The sequence below is a fragment of the Pipistrellus kuhlii genome, unplaced genomic scaffold, assembly GCF_014108245.1.
Source record: "Pipistrellus kuhlii isolate mPipKuh1 unplaced genomic scaffold, mPipKuh1.p scaffold_m20_p_8, whole genome shotgun sequence".
NCBI lineage: Eukaryota > Metazoa > Chordata > Mammalia > Chiroptera > Vespertilionidae > Pipistrellus > Pipistrellus kuhlii.
Window position 1 is genome coordinate 2,717,227 of NW_023425584.1, and position 18,342 is coordinate 2,735,568.

An 18,342-nucleotide genomic window follows, 5' to 3' on the forward strand; every position below is an offset into this window, starting at 1 on the left:
TCGGCAGCTGTTTTACCAGTGCCTCCTAAGAGCCAGGTGCACATTCTAGCTATGTGGCCTTGGGTAGGCCTCGAGCTTCTGAGCCTCAGTTTCCACCTCTGTAGAGCAGGGACAGTGATCCTTGACCCAGGTGGTAAGGATTATGGGAGTTCATGCAGGTGAAGTACCTCCCACACAGTAGGTGTCATTGAAGACGAATTTCCTCCTTTCCCCATCCTTCCCTTCCCTCCCTTTCTCCTGCAGCACCCACAGGGAACCAGAGGCTAGCACTTTATGGCAACACCCTCTGCTGTGCCCAGAGGGCACGTTCACAGCGTGCACACATGTGCACACATCCCACATGCCCCCCCCCCCCCAATCTCTGCTCAGGACCCGGGCCAGCACCGCTGTGGACTTGGGCTCCGAGAAGTCCCAGACACATCTCCTCTCTGGGAACGCTGAGTACAGACAGGGCCTGTGGCCCCGGGCGCCCAGGGTGAGCTCAGGGAGTCGCTGAGGGGTCCAAGAGTCCCATCGTGGTGACCGGGAGCAGTATCTTCGGTGTCCTGGGGCCGGGTCTAGGCGGCCTGGGAGGGCGGTGTCCTCGGCGGCTGCTCCCAGGGGGCTCCCCCACATCTCTGGAGGAACCGGCGTCCCCACAGACTCTTGCAGCAGCTCAGGAGGTTGCTGGAGCTCACGGCGCAGGACAGCGCAGGCTCCCTGAGGAGACACAAGCACAGGGCAGGGCTGCAGTGACCACTGAGCAAGACATTGGCTTCTTCTAGGCCAGGCCCAAGAAGGATGGGGGGGAAGGGGGCCAGACCTCCATGTACAAGGTAACTTCCTCCCTCAGCCCACAGGGGGAGCACGCTAGACACCTGCTCTCAGATCCCAAATCTGCTTCTAACCCTGTTTCCCCGAAAATAAGACAGTGTCTTATATTAATTTTTTCTCCCAAAGTTGTGCTAGGTCTTATTTTCAGGGGATGTCTTATCTTTCCATGCACTAGGTCTTATTTTCGGAGGATGTCTTATTTTCGGGGAAACACGGTAACATGTCGTGTGCCTTTGGTCAAGTGACTTAAGCCCTTATGTATATGAGGTATATGAGGTTAACTACCTTTATATATAACACTAGAGGCCTGGTCGAGATTCTGTGCACAGTTAGGGTCCTTAGGCCTGGCCAAGATCAGGGCTGATTGGGGCCTTCCAGCTGCCGGCGGGACCTTCCTTGCCCGGCTGCTGGCTGCTGGCTGAGGCCTTCCTTCATTCTACTCCGCCCCCTGGTGGTCAGCACACATCACAGCGAGCGATTGAACTCCCGGTCTCCCAAGGGGACATTTTGCACATTAGCCTTTTATATACACGGAGTGGCCAGATTATTATGATCTCTGAATGCATGATAACCTGGCCACTTGGTTTATATATATTAGAGGCCCAGTGCATGAATTCGTGCATGGGTGGGGTCCGGCCAGCCTGGCCAGGGAGAGGGCACATGGGCAGTTGGCCAGCCTGCCTGCTGGTCGAACTCCTGGTCGAGGGGACAACTTGCATATTAGCCTTTTATTATATGGGATATACACTGAGTGGCCAGATGATTATGCGTTCAGAGATCATCATCATCTGGCCCCTCAGTGTATATAGATATATGCCTTTACATATGTCCTTTATACCTTTCTAATTATTGAAAGGATTAAGTGTCCTAAAGTCTGGCTCAGAGTAGGAGCCCAGCTGATGTTCAGTATTTCTGAATCTTCAGGGAAAGATTCCTGAACAACCACAGCATGCTTCACATGAGCTGGAGGAAGGTGGGGAGAATGTGGCCCCGAGATTTAGCCAGCCTTGCATCCAAGTCAGTTGTGAGCGACTCTCTCTCCATTAGGATGTCTGCTCTCTGGAGGCCAGAGGCTTGCCCTCCAAACCCTGCAATGTGGTTGGCGCTCAGTAGGTCCTCAGCTAATGCCAATCTGACAGAAGCTGAGGCCACTGAAGATGCGTGAGCCCAATGCTTGGCAGGACAGTTGCCCCCCCCCCCCACACAAACTATTTGACATACATTTTGGGTTTCGGCCCCTCACACCTGCCTCTGCCTTTGTGACAGAGAGCACGGCCTAGGCTGGGAGCTTTGCTCCGGCAGTTGGATCTGGCCAAACTGATGACAGTCTTGAGTTATTGCATCGTTTTCCACACACGACACTGCATTCCCATTTATGGTGAGGATATAAAGGTTTCTTATAAATGTCTTTCAGCGAAAACAGAGAGCTGGTGCAGACATCTAAGTGGGTATAATGCAGGTGGGGGAGGACAATGAGCTGGACCGAGAGAGGATTTGCGAACGACGGTTGTTTGGAGAGCCCTGTCACAGTGCCCGGCCACGCCAGCCGGCCCCTGGCTCAGACAGAAGCTGAGCTAGACGTGGGGTCCCTGGGGATTCTTTTGGGCAGATCTGCAGCTCCAGAGCAGGGCAGGGCCTGGTTCAGCTCTGAGGCATAAACTCTGCCTCATTTCTCACTTCCCTGCCTAGGCTGGAGTGGTAGCTTTCCTTGTCCACTGTCAGTCAAAGGAGCCGTCTCTCCCCTGGTCCTGGACCAATCTCGGGTCCTAGGGATGCCCCATGAAGCTCATTCTGCCTCCGCTTCAGCCATTTTCTGTGAGGCTCACGGTTCCTTCTCCCTCCCGCAGGGAGAGAGGGAGAACTTCCCCTCCGGGTCCCTCAGGTGGGAGCTGTGGATGTGAATGCCTGACTTTGCAAGGCTTTGTGAACAAGGACACAGCCACGGCCACAGCCAACACCCATGCGTCCTTCAAATGCTGGAGGCCCAGCTCTCCTCCCCCAGCACACCCAGACTCCCTGCACCTCAAGGTCATACCTCTGGCCCAGAGGCATTGTACAGTGTATATATTTGATCACGCGGGCTGGTAGGTATCTACCTTGGGGCAATATTCCAGATCTAGCCTGTGGCTCTGATAAAGTGACTTTCACTGAAATGAACAAAATCATCAAAGAAAGGCTAGCTCTAAGCTAGGAAATAAATACCTTCCTTCTCCTAAAGGGCTGAATAAAAATCACTTAAAATGAGATTACTATGGAAATATCTCATGTTCATGATAAAATACAGAGCATAGCAGTTAACAAAACAAAATAAACATCTCAACTCCTCTACTCAGACATACTTTTTGCTACATGTCAATTTCACCATTAAATATTTTAAAATGAAATCAACTCATATATCCAGAGACTATAAAAACACATACACACGGTTTAGAGAAAATGAAAGAATGTTAAATGGATGCAGGAGTAACCACCTCTCCGGTTGAGAAACACAACTTGACTAGCCTTCGACTTGTTCCAGAAAACATTTATGTTTCTCTAAACAATATATGGCGTGGTTCTGGCTGCCTTTTACTTTTACAGACATGCTATCATGTTTCATGACTTCTTCTGTAGCTACCGTGGTGGTGGTGGTTGCTTACTGTCAGATTTATGAGATTAGATTGTGTCACGTGTGAATGTATGGTTCATCTTCACTGTTGTGAAGGACCCCATTATGTGGATACTAGAGACCTGGTGCACGAATTTGTGCATGGGGATGCATTGACTACCAGGGGGAAGCTCCTGCATTGAGCATCTGTCCCCTGGTCAATCAGTCAATCAGAGGTGGTTACTCCTGCATCCACTTAACATTCTTTCATTTTCTCTAAACCGTGTGTATGTGTTTTTATAGTCTCTGGATATATGAGTCGATTTCATTTTAAAATATTTAATGGTGAAATTGACATGTAGCAAAAAGTATGTCTGAGTAGTAATCTCATAGTAATCTCATTTTAAGTGATTTTTATTCAGCCCTTTAGGAGAAGGAAGGTATTTATTTCCTAGCTTGGGACTGGAATGAGCTGCTCCTTGAGGGTGGGGTTCCTCGGCCTGGTTGGTGATTAGAGCAGAGTGGGGCTCTCTCATCCAGTTCAGCCGGCCCAATCAGGGCTGATAGGAGCCAGCTGGTGTGGGGAGGGACCATGGGGTTGGCTGTGGGGATGCATTGACCACCAGGGGGAAGCTCCTGCATTGAGCATCTATCCCCTGGTCAATCAGTCGGTCGGTCAGTTGACCAGTTATAACAGTCACTTAGGCTTTTATATATATAGATACTCCAGTTTATCCACCCCCTGTTGAGGGATATTGGAGTTGTCTTTTTTTTTTTTTTTTTACCATTTCCCTTCTCATGCTTGCTTTTGAATCTACACCAGAGTGTCCTCATCACATAAGTGGCCAACCTTTCCTTTTTCTCTCCTCTGATAGCGTTTGTCAGGACTGGAATGAGCTGCTCCTTGAGGGTTGGGTGGAACTGCTTTGTAAAGCCAAGTGCTGCTGGCATTCCATTCATTTCATTTCTTTCTAATGCTGAGAGGACCAATCAGCTTTTCTGCTTCTTCTCAAGTCAGGTTTGGCAAGCCCTCTTTTGCTAGGAATTTGTTCATAGTATCTGAGTGTTCTCTTGTTTGGAAATAAAATCGATCTTACCATTCTTAATCTCTATAACATCCTAAATAATATTGCCGTTTCGTTCTTAATATTGTGTATTTGTGGCATTGATGGTTAACTTCTCTGTGTAGTTCTATCAATTTTACTTTACATAGTTTTGAAGCCAGTTTATTTGGTACATGTAAGTTATCTTTCTGGTGAATTGAATCTCTTTGAAAATAGGATGACAATCTTAATTTTGAGGGATATTTTTTGCTTTCTGTTCATCTTGTCTGATATGAATCTAGCTACAAGGAGTTCTTTTGGCTAGTATTTGCCTAGTTTATCTTATTTTTCCTTCCTTGTACTTTCAACATTTTTATCTCCTCATGTATCGCTTGTGTAAAAAATATTAGATTGGATATAAAAAATCAAGTCTGACCCTCATATTTCCCCCCTATTGGTCAGCTTGTTCCATTTACAGGTACTGTGATTACTAATCTATCCTGATAGATTTCTCCAATGTGATTTTGAGTTTTATATTTGCCCCACCTTTTCTCAAATTTCCCATTATTTTTCCTTGCTTTGTCTTAAGTTGCCTTCCCCCCCCCCCATTCTTTTTCCTCCTTACCATATGGAATTTTACCTTGTTATGAAATTTTTGTAACACACATATCTTACCTAATAAAAGAGAAACATGCATCACTTTGCTATGCCGCAACCAATCAGAGTGAGTATGCAAATTAACCCAACCAAGATGGAGGTTAATTTGCATATGCAGACACAGAGCTGAGTGAAACCTGCTTTGAAGGGAAGGGGTGCAGCGGAGGGAGCTACTGGAGTGATGCTCCAGACAAAAAAACACGAGTTACCAACATTAAGAATAAAGAGGTGGCCTGGGAGTGGGGACATACCGGCTCCTGGGCAGCTGCAAGTGAAGCCAGGGGCCTATTCTTGCATGACTATTGTGCAATGGGCCTCTAGTTTAACTTTATTTGACTTAAGTCCAGTGGCATGGAGCCCCTCCTCCTCTGCTTAGCTTGCCATCCATGCCAAGTGAGAGCTGGGATGAGACCTGCGCTGGCTCCCCACCTTCTACACTTCTAGAGATGCGGGTAGGTTTAAGATGGCTGGGCCCCTTCATGGCCCATCTTTGCCCTGAGCCCTGACACTTGAAGCTAAGGGATTCTAGTGGGATTCTAGAAGAGCACAGAATACAGCGTCTGCCACCCCACATGTGCCTGTGGGAAACACCTATCACTTTCTCCCCCCTCCTCCCCATCCATTCCGCCCCTCTCTGGGGAACAGCACCTGGATGTTCCTTTGGGATCCACCTTCCGCACTCAGTCTGTGGGTGAGGTGGGGTTGACCTCTTATTCTCTGCCTTGGCCCCACATGTGGGTTTGAGGGTACACACACGGCCCCTCCCAGCCAGTGAGAGGGAAGCCTGAAACCTGTGTTGAAGCAGCAGGGAAGGGACCTGTTTTCCACGGGGCCATTACAATGGTACGGCGTCAGCGTGGCGTGCTGGTGGCACCCTTTGGGACGCCCCGCCTGAGAGTGAAGCCACCACAGTATGAAATTGAGTTGAGAGCTGGAGAAAGACGCATTTCTAATGACAATTAAGTATTCGATCCAGCCATGCTTGAAGCTGCTCTTGATCTCTCCAGGTTTATGGGCCAATTCCTTCTCTCTGCCAGCCCGTCTCCTTTAATTGACTATGCAGAGGGCAGTCAACAGCATCCTGACTGACAGCATCCCTAATAACTGCATCTCATCTTTTCATGTCGAGGCTGTTATACTCGGCCTCGCCAGCAGGGGTCAGGACCCCGTCTCAGAGCCACTCTGTGTGAGAAGCCTCTGGGAGCCTGGTCTCCACTGGGACATGTTAGTGACAGCGCCCTCACGGGACCGCTGTAAGGACCACAGGCAGCAAACGCCAGTGCCCTGTCCCTCACCCTGTAGCACTCACAGTACAGACTCCCGCACACGCTCCTCTGCTCTTCCTGTGTTTGCCCCACGGCACATGCTGTTCCCAGTGCTGGAAAGGCCTTCAATCATTCACTCATTCATTCATTCACTCACTTTTCTGGCTGTTCAACTTCTGCTTTGGTGTCAAGACTGTTGAGGCATCAGCTCCTGAGGGAAGCCGTGTCTGAGGTCTCCCGGGATGGGACTCCCTCCCGGAGCCTCGGCCTCGGCAGAGGTGCTTACCTCCTCGGTTAAGCGTCAGTCTGTCTGTCTCCCACACGAAAGGCAGGCCTGGACCTCTCATCTTCTACCCACTATCCAGGTTTACAGTCGGTGCTCAGTCATGTGAACTAGTGAATGAAAAACCCGATACATCTGCTCAGTGACTTTCCGTCTTCTGCTTCCCCAGATCCCACCGTCGCTCTGCAGCCCTCAGCCCGTGTGTGTGTCCCACGCAGGCTTTATTTCCCGAGCCGCCTTCCCACTGCTGCTAGCCCAGAGAGTCTCATGGGAGAGCCTCCCCCCGCATCCCCTCCCCACCCTTGGGACGGTGCCATTTCAGCCAACACCTCAGAGCCCCAGCCATGATTGGGAGAAAGTGTGAGGTTTCCTGAGTGTGGGTCTCCGCCAACTCCATCTCCCTGCCCCAGCCCGCCAGTGTTATCTTCATCAACCCCTGTTTCCTCCCACAAACCAACAGGCTGCCCAGCATGCAGACGATCAAACTGTGAAAGTTCTCTTTCATGGACTTCTCCTCGTTTTCTGGGAGTCAACACAGGGCCTGCCTGGGCCAGCGTCTGCTTGGAAGGGGCGGGCCATGGGCAGGTACGATGGGCAGGGACCTCGTCTGTGAAAGGGGGACCATTGCAGGGGGAGGGCTGGGGAAGCCAAGATGAGACGAGAGAAGGGAATGGTTTGAAACTCCTCGGCCACCCCCTCCCTGTTTCCCGCGGTGGGCACAGCGTCACCAACACCCGGCAGGTGAGAGGCTGCAGTGAGGTCTGGGCTGGTCCCCAAACCCTGGCTTGTCCCGTGCCCAACAACACGGGGGAACTGCCACGCCCTGGGGTCACGGTCACCAAGCGCCTGGGAGCGAGGTTCCCGGGAAGCCCCGTCCTCCGGGAAGAGGGGGCGTGGAGGACAGTGAGGGGCCAGCCAGGACCACCAGGTGAACATGTCAGGACGCCATTGCTCCAGCCTGGCCAATGTTATCTTCATCAACCTCTGTTTCCTGCCACAAACCAACACTCTGCCCAGCATGCAGATGATCGAACGTGAAAGCACTTTTTTGTGGACTTCTCGTTTTCTGGGAGTCAACACAGGGTTTGCCTGGGCCTGCATCTGCTTGGAAGGGGCGGGCCTTGGGCAGGTATGATGGGCAGGGACCTCAGCCAATCGTAAGCCCATAAGGTGGAGCGCGCGCGCGCGCGCGCGCGCTCTCTCTCTCTCTCTCTCTCTCTCTCTCTCTCTCCTCTCTCTCTCCTCTCTCTCTCTCCTCTCTCTCTCTCTCTCTCTCTCTCTCTCTCTCTCTCTCTCTCTCCTCTCTCTCTCTCTCTCTTTTTCTGCCCTTCAGTAGCAAGGGTCAGAGCAGGCTGGGCAATTTCCTGCACGTGCTCAGCAAACATCGCTATGCGCGTGACAAATAAGATGAAATTTATCAGGAAAAGGCTCCCCACAGCCCAAATCGGTTTGGCTCAGTGGATAGAGCGTCGGACTGCGGACTGAAAGGTCCCAGGTTCGATTCCGGTCAGGGGCATGTACGTTGGTTGCAGGCACATCCCCAGTAGGGGGTGTGCAAGAGGCAACTGGTCGATGTTTCTCTCTCATCGACGTTTCTAGCTCTCTATCTCTCTCCCTTCCTCTCTGTAAAAAATCAATAAAATATATTAAAAAAAAAAAAAAAAAAAAGGCTCCCCACAACTCCTGGGACTTCGCTGAAAGCAATCAGTAGCAGTCACAGGCATTAATCCCCTTTTCTTCTCTCCCTTTGACAAGGAAAATCGAGGTGCGGGTCAGGGCGTTCTGGGCTCCTGAAGGTTTGGGGCCTCCCAGGTGCACCTCCCTAGACACTGGGGGTCCCACCTGGCGCCGGCCTGGAGCTCTGGAGGGAGGGGCTGGGCGGCTCTGACAGCTCCAGGGCCGCACGTGGCCGGGGCCTGAATGGTGCTGCTGGTGCTGCTGGTGGAGTGAGTGACTGGCCAGCACTCACATGCCAGGTCCTGAGCAAAGTGCAACGAAGGCTGACAATGTCCCTCCCCTCTGACCAGGAACTCTTTCCAGAAACTTGTTTCTAGGGAAATAATCGGAAAGAAACAGAATGTTCTCTGTGTGGCGATGCCAAAGCAGGGAAAGCAGGGATGCTTCAAATACCAAAAACGTGGAGGACGGCAAAGAGCAGTGGAATTTCACACAATACGGAGGCTTCTCCCACCCCACCCCCCGCCAGCGACCTCACACCCAGGAGCGCCTCGGGCTGAGGACACCCTGCAGTGCCCCGTGGGGTCAGGCGCACGGTCCCCGTCCCCCTCGTTGCCGGGAACAGCCCTTGCAGGTTGGTGAACGGTGTCACAGAGGCTGAGCACCGGGGGGACTCATTGCAGCGGCCGCAGGGCCAGTGATGGCCACAAGGCTCAGCTCTCTGGGGGGCCAGGCACCCAGGCTCCCAGAGCGGTCTCTTCTCAAAGCCACACGGCCAGCTGGCGGCAGAGGGCAGAGGGACCCAGGCCCCACGGGCCAGGCCACGCTCCGTGCGCAGCCCCGTCCCTCACCCAGTCTGCGCCCCTCCCGCCCCTGGTCCCTGCCTCCCCGCTTGGGTCGTGACGAGGACGCGTTTGCGGGATTTGCCTCCTCCCTCGGAGCAGCTCATTAGTATGAGAACCACGTTCTCCACGGCCCTGCCCGGTGATTCCTGACGGACACAGCTGGAGGCTTGGCCTGATTTCGCTCCCTGCTCAGCGTGTCTATCTAATTCGCGTGGGAATGGTCTCTCGAGTCTGATCCAAGCCTGCCATCTTCAGACGGGGGACGCCAGGCTCAGGGGCAAGGCCCCGGGCTTTGGACAAACTGGTGCCAAGCCCCTCGCAGTCTTCACAGAGAGGCTTTCTTATTCCCATTTTGCAGATGAGCAAGCTGAGGCTCAGAGCGGGCGAGCCACCTGCCCAAAGCCACAGCCAGCAAGCGCTGGGGCTGGCATTGGCACCATCTCTTCCTTTTACACCAGGGGGTGGCAGACGATAGCCTGTGGGCGGAATCCGGCCGGCCACCTGTGTTTTGGAAGTGGTGTGTGTGTGTGTGTGTGTGTGAGGGGGTGGGGCATGACTAGAAGAAAGGCATTTTGTGGAAAACGACATGGGATTCACATCCCCGTGTCTGCAGCTGCTCCTGGCCCCGGGGTTTCAGGACTGAGCCCAGAGTTGCTTCTGGCCGCCAGTCCTGGGGCCGGTTCCCTGGACAGCTGGCCGCATCCTCCTTGGTTTACCTGGAGCACCTTTTCTTAAGGTACAAAGCACCTGGCAATGGCCTGGAAGCACAGTTCCCCTCCCCTCTCTCCTCCTCTCCCCTCTCCTCCTCTCTCCTCCCCTCTGGTCCCAGCCCCAGCAGGCAGCCCCACAGCAGGTCCCAGCAGGTCTGAGTCATAAAGAGCGGAAGAAAGAGCAGGTGGGAAAGGGCAGGGCGGAGGGTCTGCAGGGAGCCAGCGGAGGGTGGGTCTAGCTTGAAAGGCACAGTCCCCTGGGGGTAAGTGAGGGGTTCTCTGCCTTGCAGGTGACTCCTGGGGGGTCATGGTTTATTCTCCTTGATTTCTGAGGCAGTGAAAGGCTGCCCACCGCCTCTCCCTCTGCTCCCCCTCTCCCAACGCCCTCTTGGGGGGAGGAGAGGGAGATGAAGAGGATGAGCTCCTTTAGGAGCCGTGGCCCTGCCCGCGCTGTGCAGAGCGGGCCCTGCGGGCCTGCGGGCAGGGGTTGTGAGGCCCCTGGGGATGGAGGCAGGGACAGGGCTCGGGCACCAGGTGCAGGACGTGGCCTCGGCCTGGAGCCGCCATCCAGTCCCAGTCCCGGGAGGAGAAGTGGGGCGATGGAGGGATGGGGACGGGGAGACAGAGGGAAGGAAAATGCCAAGCAGGGGAGAGGGAGCACAGGGAGGCAGGGGCAGTAGAGGAGAGAGAGCCTCAAACAGCCCGGAGGAGCCGGGTGCGGAGGAGCGGGCATTTAGGGTGAACAGAACAGGCGAGGCCACAGAGATAGGGAGGCAGCAGGCTGGTGGCCACTGGGGAAGCGGGGATTGCGGGGTGACAGCTAAAGGCTACAGGGCGGTGAAAAAGTCCTCAGGTCCGCTGCGGTGCTGGCTGCACAGCTCTGAGAACGCAAGAAAAGCCGGGACTCATACCCTGGAAACTGGTGCACCCCAGGGAGCTGTTCCAGAGAAGAGAGACAGTGAACAAAACGGCCAAGTGAGAGGAGAGGGAGAGGGATGGGCGTGAGGAACAAAATCCCATCCGTCCAAGGGCCTGCCGCTGCCAGGAGGTGTGCCCGTGCCGCGGCCCTGCCTCCCTCTCCTGCGGCTCCCTCTGCGGAGCGCATCCTCATGGCTTCTGGGTGAGGAGCTGCCCTCAGACGCCCAGCGACCTACCGAGCATCGCCCAACCAGCTTGTGGCAGGGCCGGACCGTCCCGGGCTCCCTCACTCCCACCGGAGGCGGGAGAAGGCAGAGGCACGGGTCTGCTTGGGAGCCTCCAGGAGGGGCCGGCCTGCCCGCACCTGGCTCTTGGGCTGCAGGCCTCCCGCACTGTGAGAGGATGAATCTGTGTGTTCTCCGCCTCCAGGCTCACGGCCATGAGTTACGCGCCCTCAGAAGCTAATGCAGCCTCTGCCCGCAGACGCTGAGGTCACTGAGCGGGGAGAGGCCGGGGCTGGGCTCAGAGAGGAGGCAGGTGAGGCTGTGCAGGGTGGAGGGAGAGTGGGTGAAGGAGGCCGGTGGGGTCAGGAAGGGGCAGACAGAGCGTCCTGCGGGGAGGCGGCTGCTGGCTGGCGCCAGGCCTGCTGGGCCCCTCTGGCTCCTACGTCTCCCCTTGGCTGACCCGGCTGCCACACCAAGGGCAGGCCCCGATCAGTCCCTTGGAATCTTGCTTAAGCAGACAGCCCCACCCCTTAGCGGTGATAAGGGCTCTCGGTCAGGTCAGCACTGGTTTCTGTCCGTAGACAGACTCTGGGGAGGACATGCTGCTGGCACCATGGAAGCTGGGAGCTGACCTTCTGGAGGGTCATTCAAGGTCCTGATTCTCCTGGCAGCCTTGGTGGGAAAACCTATGCTTGGCCTCCTTCCCCTCCCCCAAGCCCTTACCTGGTTCCCCATTCTCCCCTTCTCCTCTTCTTCCTTACTCCTCCCTCCCCATCCCCTCCGTCCAGCCTCTGCTTCCCAGGTGCTCTGTGGCCGCTCCGTGGGACTCTGCAGGCCCGGCCTCTCGGTGTCCTCCCGGCCCCCCGCCCACAGAGGCGTGAGGATCAGACCAGAGGGGGACACACACCTCCCAGGGTGCCAGCGCCCACAGGACTGTCAGGCACGGGGGCTGCTGGTTCTGTTGGCGCTCAGACCTTGGCTTTGGCTGACTCACCAGCTTGTGTCATTTGGGCAATTTCATTAACTTCTGAGCCTCAGTTTTCCCATCTGTGAAGTGGAGCCTGAACAGGCACCTGCTGGTGGGGTCGTGGGAGGATGACATGAGGCCATGAGTCTGAAGGGCCCACCCCCCCAGATGAACAGGTCTTTCCTGTCTCCCTCCGCTCACTGGCCCGCTCCCGGGATGGGCTGCCTGGGCCATGTGCCCCCTCCCTTCACTCCCGCCCCGCGCCCCGCCCTGGGGCGCTCAGTGCACTGCGTCTCCATCCTTGGCACGCGATGCATGGACAGGGGCCGCCTGCTCCTCAGCTGAGCCCCGGGCAGCTACAGATGGCGGCATGGGGTGGGGATCTTGCTTTATCGCCTTGGCACCCATGCTGGGGACAGAGGACCCAGCAGAGGAACAATGGCAGGATTGTAAACTGGAGGCTTTACAATCTTGGGGGGGGCGCGGTGAAAGTGCCAGCTCTTAGTGCTCACCGAGAGTTTCCCTCAGGATTGGGGACACGCAGGTCCGCGCGGGAGGAAGTGGTGTGCGGGACCTGACCGATCGCACACGCCCGCTTTGTTCTCTGTTTGCTTCTTGAACCAACTCAACCTGTCACTCAGGCCGCCTCCTGGGTGGAGAGTGTGGCCGGACACGGACGGCATCATACCCACCAGGGCCGGGCCAGGGCCGGGTGTGAAGGCTGCGGCTCTGCATTGTGGAGAGGCGCCTGCAGAGGGCTTGGGGGAGGGGCTTGAGGGGGAGAGTCTAGAGGCCGGGAGGCTGGGAGGAGGCTGGGTGCAGCCGGTTAGCAGTGGACGGGGTGAAGGCTGCAAGGGCCAGAGGGGCCCTGGGGCCTTGGGGAGTGGAGGAGGGGTTACAGCTGGACCGTCTCCCCCCACCACGAAGCACAGAGACCAGATCCCGGAGGGTGTGGCCCCTCTTTCCTCAGACGGACACGGGCTCCAGAATGAACCTGCCTCCAGGGCCGTCCCAGCCCGACGGCCTCCCTCCACTCGCATGTGCTTCCGGCCGCTCTGAGAGGTGAGCGGGACAGCGCGTGAGGACAGGCCCTGCCCCCTGTGAGGAGGGGAAACTGAGGCTGGGACTTGCTCAAACTCGGGTGAGCGAGGGACAGGGCTGGGAAACGCCCAAACGCCATGCCTGCGCCCAGCACAGCTCTCAGCCTGGGGGGAGGGGAGCGGATAGATGTTTGCGGGTGAATGAGTGGGTCAGGCGCACGGACCAGCATTCTGGCGACAAAGGCGAGGTCCGCAGAAGATGAAAGAAAGGGACGCCCTCGGAGCCACCTGTGTGCCAGCGTTCTCCCGCCCCCGGGCCCCCGTTCCGCTCACGCCCACCACGCCGCCCTCCCCACACAGCGTGTGTCCGAGCCGCTCAACCCTGCGGTGCCACTTCCATCCATCACCGGCCTCGGCCTCTTCTCGGCGGATCTGTCTAAGCCTCTCTCTGATCCTGTGTATCTCCTAAGCCTGGAGACTCCTTGGGAACGACCATGGGACATCCTTCCTCTTAAATCTCCTGCACCCCGAGCACCAGCGCCCCCAAGCCTATTCCCAGAGCCGCCTGGACGCTGCCCGGCCCTCCCCTCCTCTCTCACAGCCAAGGACGCAGCCCCTGCACGGAGGGCCTGGCTCCTGCTTCTCGTCCACGTCTGAGGGGGCAGCCGGAGCCCCCGCTCAAAGCACCGAGCTGCCCCCTAGCTTCTAAGCCTTCCTGCTCCCCTGGGAACCTCTGGCACAGAGCCCAGCCCTGCCCTCCCGGCTGGGCCAGTCCTCCTCCTCCTCTCACTGCAGTGCCCCCAGCGTACGAGCTGATGCATGACGTGCTCAGAGGGCCAGCGGGCTTTCTCATCTCACCCCCAGGCTCCGGCATTCCCGAGGCCCCCGGACGGCGTCTGCAGCATCTGCGTGAGCACTTAGGACTGCCAGCTCCGCGGCAGGGTTGGGCCTTGGCCTGAGGACTCTGACAGCCAGGACCATGGAGCCGGGACACAGGGCTCACAAGCTCTGGAGCCGGGGGCCTCTGTCCAGGTCCCAGCCCCGTGGCCCTGGCTACGCTGTGGTCCTTGTAACACGGAGGTGAAAGTGTCCCCTCCCCGGGGATGCTCCCACAGCCCAGGGTCTGCGAGGTCCTCGCGAAGAGGCCAGCACCCTGGGGCAGTGGCCACCGTGGCGGTCGCCGTCGGGGGGACCTCTCCCGGAGCCCCCATCCCGGGCGGTTACCTGTCTGTGGCTCCCCGGGGTGCCGCGGCCTCTCCGCCACTCCACACCTGGAGCTTCAGGGGCTTCTCTTCCTGCTGCCCGGGGCCCTGGCTCCGCGTCCTGGGGAGCCATGAGCCGTGGCACCGCAGAGAGGGGTCGTGGTCAGCGTAGCCCCTGTACCTGCAGCGCAGGAGCTGCTGGTAGGCCGTGCGGAAGTCCCTGTTGAGCGCTGCGTACAGGATGGGGTTCAGGGCGGAGTTGGCGTAGCCCAGCCACAGCACCACGGCCTCGAAGGTCTGGTTGACGGCAGCGTCGCCCCGCAGCCCGCGGTAGACGAACACGGTGAAGTAGGGGAGCCAGCAGAGGACGAAGGCGCCCATCACGGTGGCCAGCGTCACCGTGGCCTTGTGCTCCCGGAGCGTGGCCGCCCTCCAGGGGCCGGCCTGGTGGATCCTCCGGGCCTGCTCCCGGGCGATCCTGAAGATGCGGAAGTAGGTGACGCACATGACCAGCAGGGGCACGTAGAAGGTGACCAGCCCGTCCACCAGGCCGTACACCAGGTTGACCTGGACCTTGCAGGGCAGGACGGTGCGGTTGGCCCCGCCCCCGGCCTCCTCCCTGCTGTTCCAGCCCAGGTGGATGGACAGGAAGGACAGGGTGATGGACACGGCCCAGATCAGGACCAGGGACACGCCCACGCGGAGCGGGGTGACCAGCACAGGGTAGCGCAGGGGGGCCGTGACGGCGCAGTAGCGGTCGAGGCTGATCATGAAGAGGTTGAGGATGGAGGCCGTGCACAGCATCACGTCCAGGCTGGTGTAGATGTTGCAGAAGACCCGGCCGAAGCTCCAGCGGCAGGAGAGCTGGTAGACGGCCGAGAAGGGCAGCACCAGGAGGCCCAGGAGCAGGTCGGTGACGGCCAGGGACACGATGAAGCAGTTGGTCAGGCTGCGGAGCCGGCGGTTCAGGCCCACGGCCAGGCAGACCACCACGTTGCCAGCGATCGTGAGGAGAATGAGGACGGTGAGCGCCACGCTGACGGAGACCTTGAACGCGGCAGAGGCCAGGCAGGAGGCGGGGGCCGTGTCGTTGGACTCCATCCTGGGACCCCGAGCTCTGGCCTCTGCCAGGGCCCCTCGCGGCTTCTCTCCCAGCCCCCCAATGTGCCAGCCACCGGGCTCCAGGCTGCCCCGCAGAAACCACAACACGTATCCAATTGTGGGCAGGCTACAGTGCTTTTTCTAGAAATAAGTCAAGTCAGTCTCCTGGGAGATGTTGAGGAGGAGCAGAGAGGAGGCGAAGTTGGTGGTTCAAACCCCAGTCCTCAGCTTGGCCCCTCGGAGCTGGCTTCCTCCCGGCCTGGACAGGCCTCTCTCCAGGTTTTGCAGAGACGAGGCGGTGGGGGTGTCTGGAGGTGGCTCAGGGGCTATGAAGGCGGATCATGTGGAGACGAGGCCGCATCCTTCTCCAGAGCCGGCAGCTGCTCCCATCGGCGGGGCAGGGGTCTGGCTGCTGCATCTCCCTCAGGGGCCACTGGAGAGCAGGAGCTGACAACACAGAGGCCGGGTGTCGAGCGCTTTGAAACCAGACGAGAGCGTGGCCTGAAGCAGGATGGATCTTCTGGACCTGGACCTCCCTGCCCGCTACCAGGAGCCTGGGCCAGTCCGGATGCCCTTCTTTGGGGGCAATCAGAATGCGCCGTGGAAGGGGGAGGGGAGTCAGGATGCTAGGGGCTGAGCCACATGTCTCTGCGTGAAGCCCACAGCGAGGGATTGCTTATGTGGAGAAAGAAAGATCTAGACGCAGGCTCCAAGCCCCGCGAGGCAGGCAGCGTCGACTTGTTCAGTGCTGGTTCCCACGCCGGGCTGGCCCCACCAGGCGGGCATTGGTCTCCGGTGGGTAAATCCTAAAATGAATGAATAAATAAGCAAATGTCACACATTCAGGCTGATGCAGTGCCAAGAACAGTGCCCAACGCTGCTGTTTCACCGAGTGTCACCGCGCCCTCAACCAGGGGCCCCGGACGGTCTCAGGAAAACTCCGATGCCAGGGCGGGAATGTCAGCCCTGCGGACGACGGGCACCAAGGAAGCCTGCTGGGCCCCAGGAGACTGGGCCTGGCACTGGACATTCACTGAGTCTCACAGGCCATGCAGTACCCTCTCCAGCTCTTCACGGCCACTTCCGAACCATCGGCCAACGTGAAGGCTGTCTTAGCTCCTGGCGGCACGGTCCAGGCAGAGGGCCAGACTGACTGCTGGCATCGTTGGTGACCACACCCGGCCCGCCACCTGCCCTAAGCATCTCTCTAGCTTTTACTTTTCTTATTTGGCAGCACACGTGGTCCTGCACCTGGGTCAGCTGGAACAGGAGTCACGCAATCTTTCTAATGGCCGTGTAATGGTCCAGGGGCCAGGTGTGTGTGTGGGTGCGGGGGGTGGGGGGGAGGGTGGCCACAGTTGATTCTGTCATCCCCCCACCATGGGTATTTGGGTGGCTTCCCATCCGTCCCTCCCTCCCTCCCTCCTACCCACTGCGAACATCACTTCCGTGTGGCTGCACTCCCAGTGCCTCTCGGTGAAATCTCAGCCACCCTCCTGCCGGTGAGACCCTATGTCCGGACGGATGCTGGGCAAACTAAGGTCCCCCCGATTCCTGCACCCTCTCACGGGGCAGCCCCTGGTCTCCCCAGCCCCTGGGACCTGGGAGTGTGCCGAAACCCAGGGGCAGCCCCTGGCCTCCTCAGCCCCTGGGACCTGGGAGTGTGCCGAAACCCTGGGAAGCGACCTGGTCGCCACGCGCCATAGCCGGCCGCTCCCTGGCGCCAGCCCGCAGCGTTCTGCGCTCTGCATGCGGGAGGCGTCATCTCACCGTAACCGTGGTGTTGGCGTGGGATCACGGCTCCCGGTCGCCTCCTGCTGCTCCAGCTGGCTCCGCCGCCAGGCCTGCCTCCCGAGCTGTGCCGCTGGGCATTATTTTTGGAAGATCCTCTCATTACATAAAAGGCACAGGCGGCCCGCTCCCTGCCGCGCTCAATTAGCTTTGGAGATGACAGCAGCCAGGGGGTTGCTCTGAGAATCCTGATTTCTGATCAAATCCTCTGAGCTTCCCTGACAGCCCAGTGGAGGCATTTCAGTGTCGGACTGACGGTTTAGTCCATGTTTGGGGGTTTTCCAAACTGAATGAACCAGCGCCTCATATAATTAGAAATTCAGTGCTCCCTCCCTCCCTCCCTCCCTTCCTCCCTCCTTCCTTCAACCTCTCCTTCCCTCTCCCCTGTTCAGCACATGTTTCTTTCAGGGCCTTCTGTGTGCCAAGTGCTGGTTGCAGGTGGTGCCTTTTTGCAGTGAGAGCCGCACCTGCCATGTCTCTGCTCTCCAGCCCCGGTGCCTGGAGTTCCTAGGGACCTTCTGAGTGGAGCCCCATCCAACCCACACCTGTCGGTGGAATGATGGCCTGAGAGGTCCATGGCACCCCCAAGTTCATCATCGTGTCTGCCCGGCGCCCCCACGCCCCTCTCCCTGCCTCTCACCCGCAAAGTCCCAGGAGCAATGCCGCCGGTGGAATGCTGTGTGCCAAGCAGGGGGGCAAGGCCCTTTAGGGAAGAACCAGGCTGGGGGCGGGGGGCTCCTCCCCAGCGAGGTTTGCCAAACAGAGTCCAGCGCCCTCCTTCCCCTCCTCCCGGGACCGTGGTCGGCAAACCGCAGCTCGCGAGCCACATACGGCTCTTTGGCCCCTTGAGTGTGGCTCTTCCACAAAACACCACGGCCTGGGCGAGTGTGTCTTGAAGAAGTGGCGTTAGGAGAGGTTTACGTTTAAAACATGTGGCTCTCAGAAGAAATGTCCATCGTTGTGTGGTTGATATTTGGCTCTGTGAACTAATGAGTTTGCTGACCCCTGGCCTGGGAGGCAAGATGAAGTTCCCTCTCGGTTTTAGGTACCTGCACCCAGGCCCCGCCCTCAGGGAGCCGGCCACAGTGCTGCTGCCAGCAGCGTGGGGGAAGCCGTGGAGGCTCCTTTGGTTGGGTTCCCCCTCAGCCTGGAAGAGAAGTCTGAGGCATGAGCAGGAAGAGAAACTAGGCTAGGCAGGCAACACTGCCTGAGGCACCCA

General features: G+C 57.9%; 1 protein-coding gene across 2 annotated transcripts; it reads right to left on the minus strand.

The window, feature by feature from the left end:
* Window positions 1–254: 254 nt before the first annotated feature.
* On the minus strand, window positions 255–16,127 carry HRH2 (histamine receptor H2). 2 transcript variants are annotated; one of them, XR_004985727.2, is made up of 3 exons: window positions 14,254–16,127; window positions 6,652–6,758; window positions 565–699 (listed from the first exon to the last, which is right to left on the minus strand). XR_004985727.2 is itself a non-coding variant. In XM_036424658.2 (2 exons), the coding sequence occupies exons 1-2, from the start codon at window positions 15,330–15,332 to the stop codon at window positions 558–560; spliced, it is 1,221 nt and encodes a 406-aa protein (XP_036280551.1). In that variant the 5' UTR covers window positions 15,333–16,126; the 3' UTR covers window positions 255–557. The 2 variants fall into 2 exon arrangements, 1 of the variants encoding a protein (XP_036280551.1); XM_036424658.2 differs by lacking the exon at window positions 6,652–6,758 and having other exon boundaries at window positions 255–699; window positions 14,254–16,126.
* Between the last annotated feature and the right edge of the window lie 2,215 nt (window positions 16,128–18,342).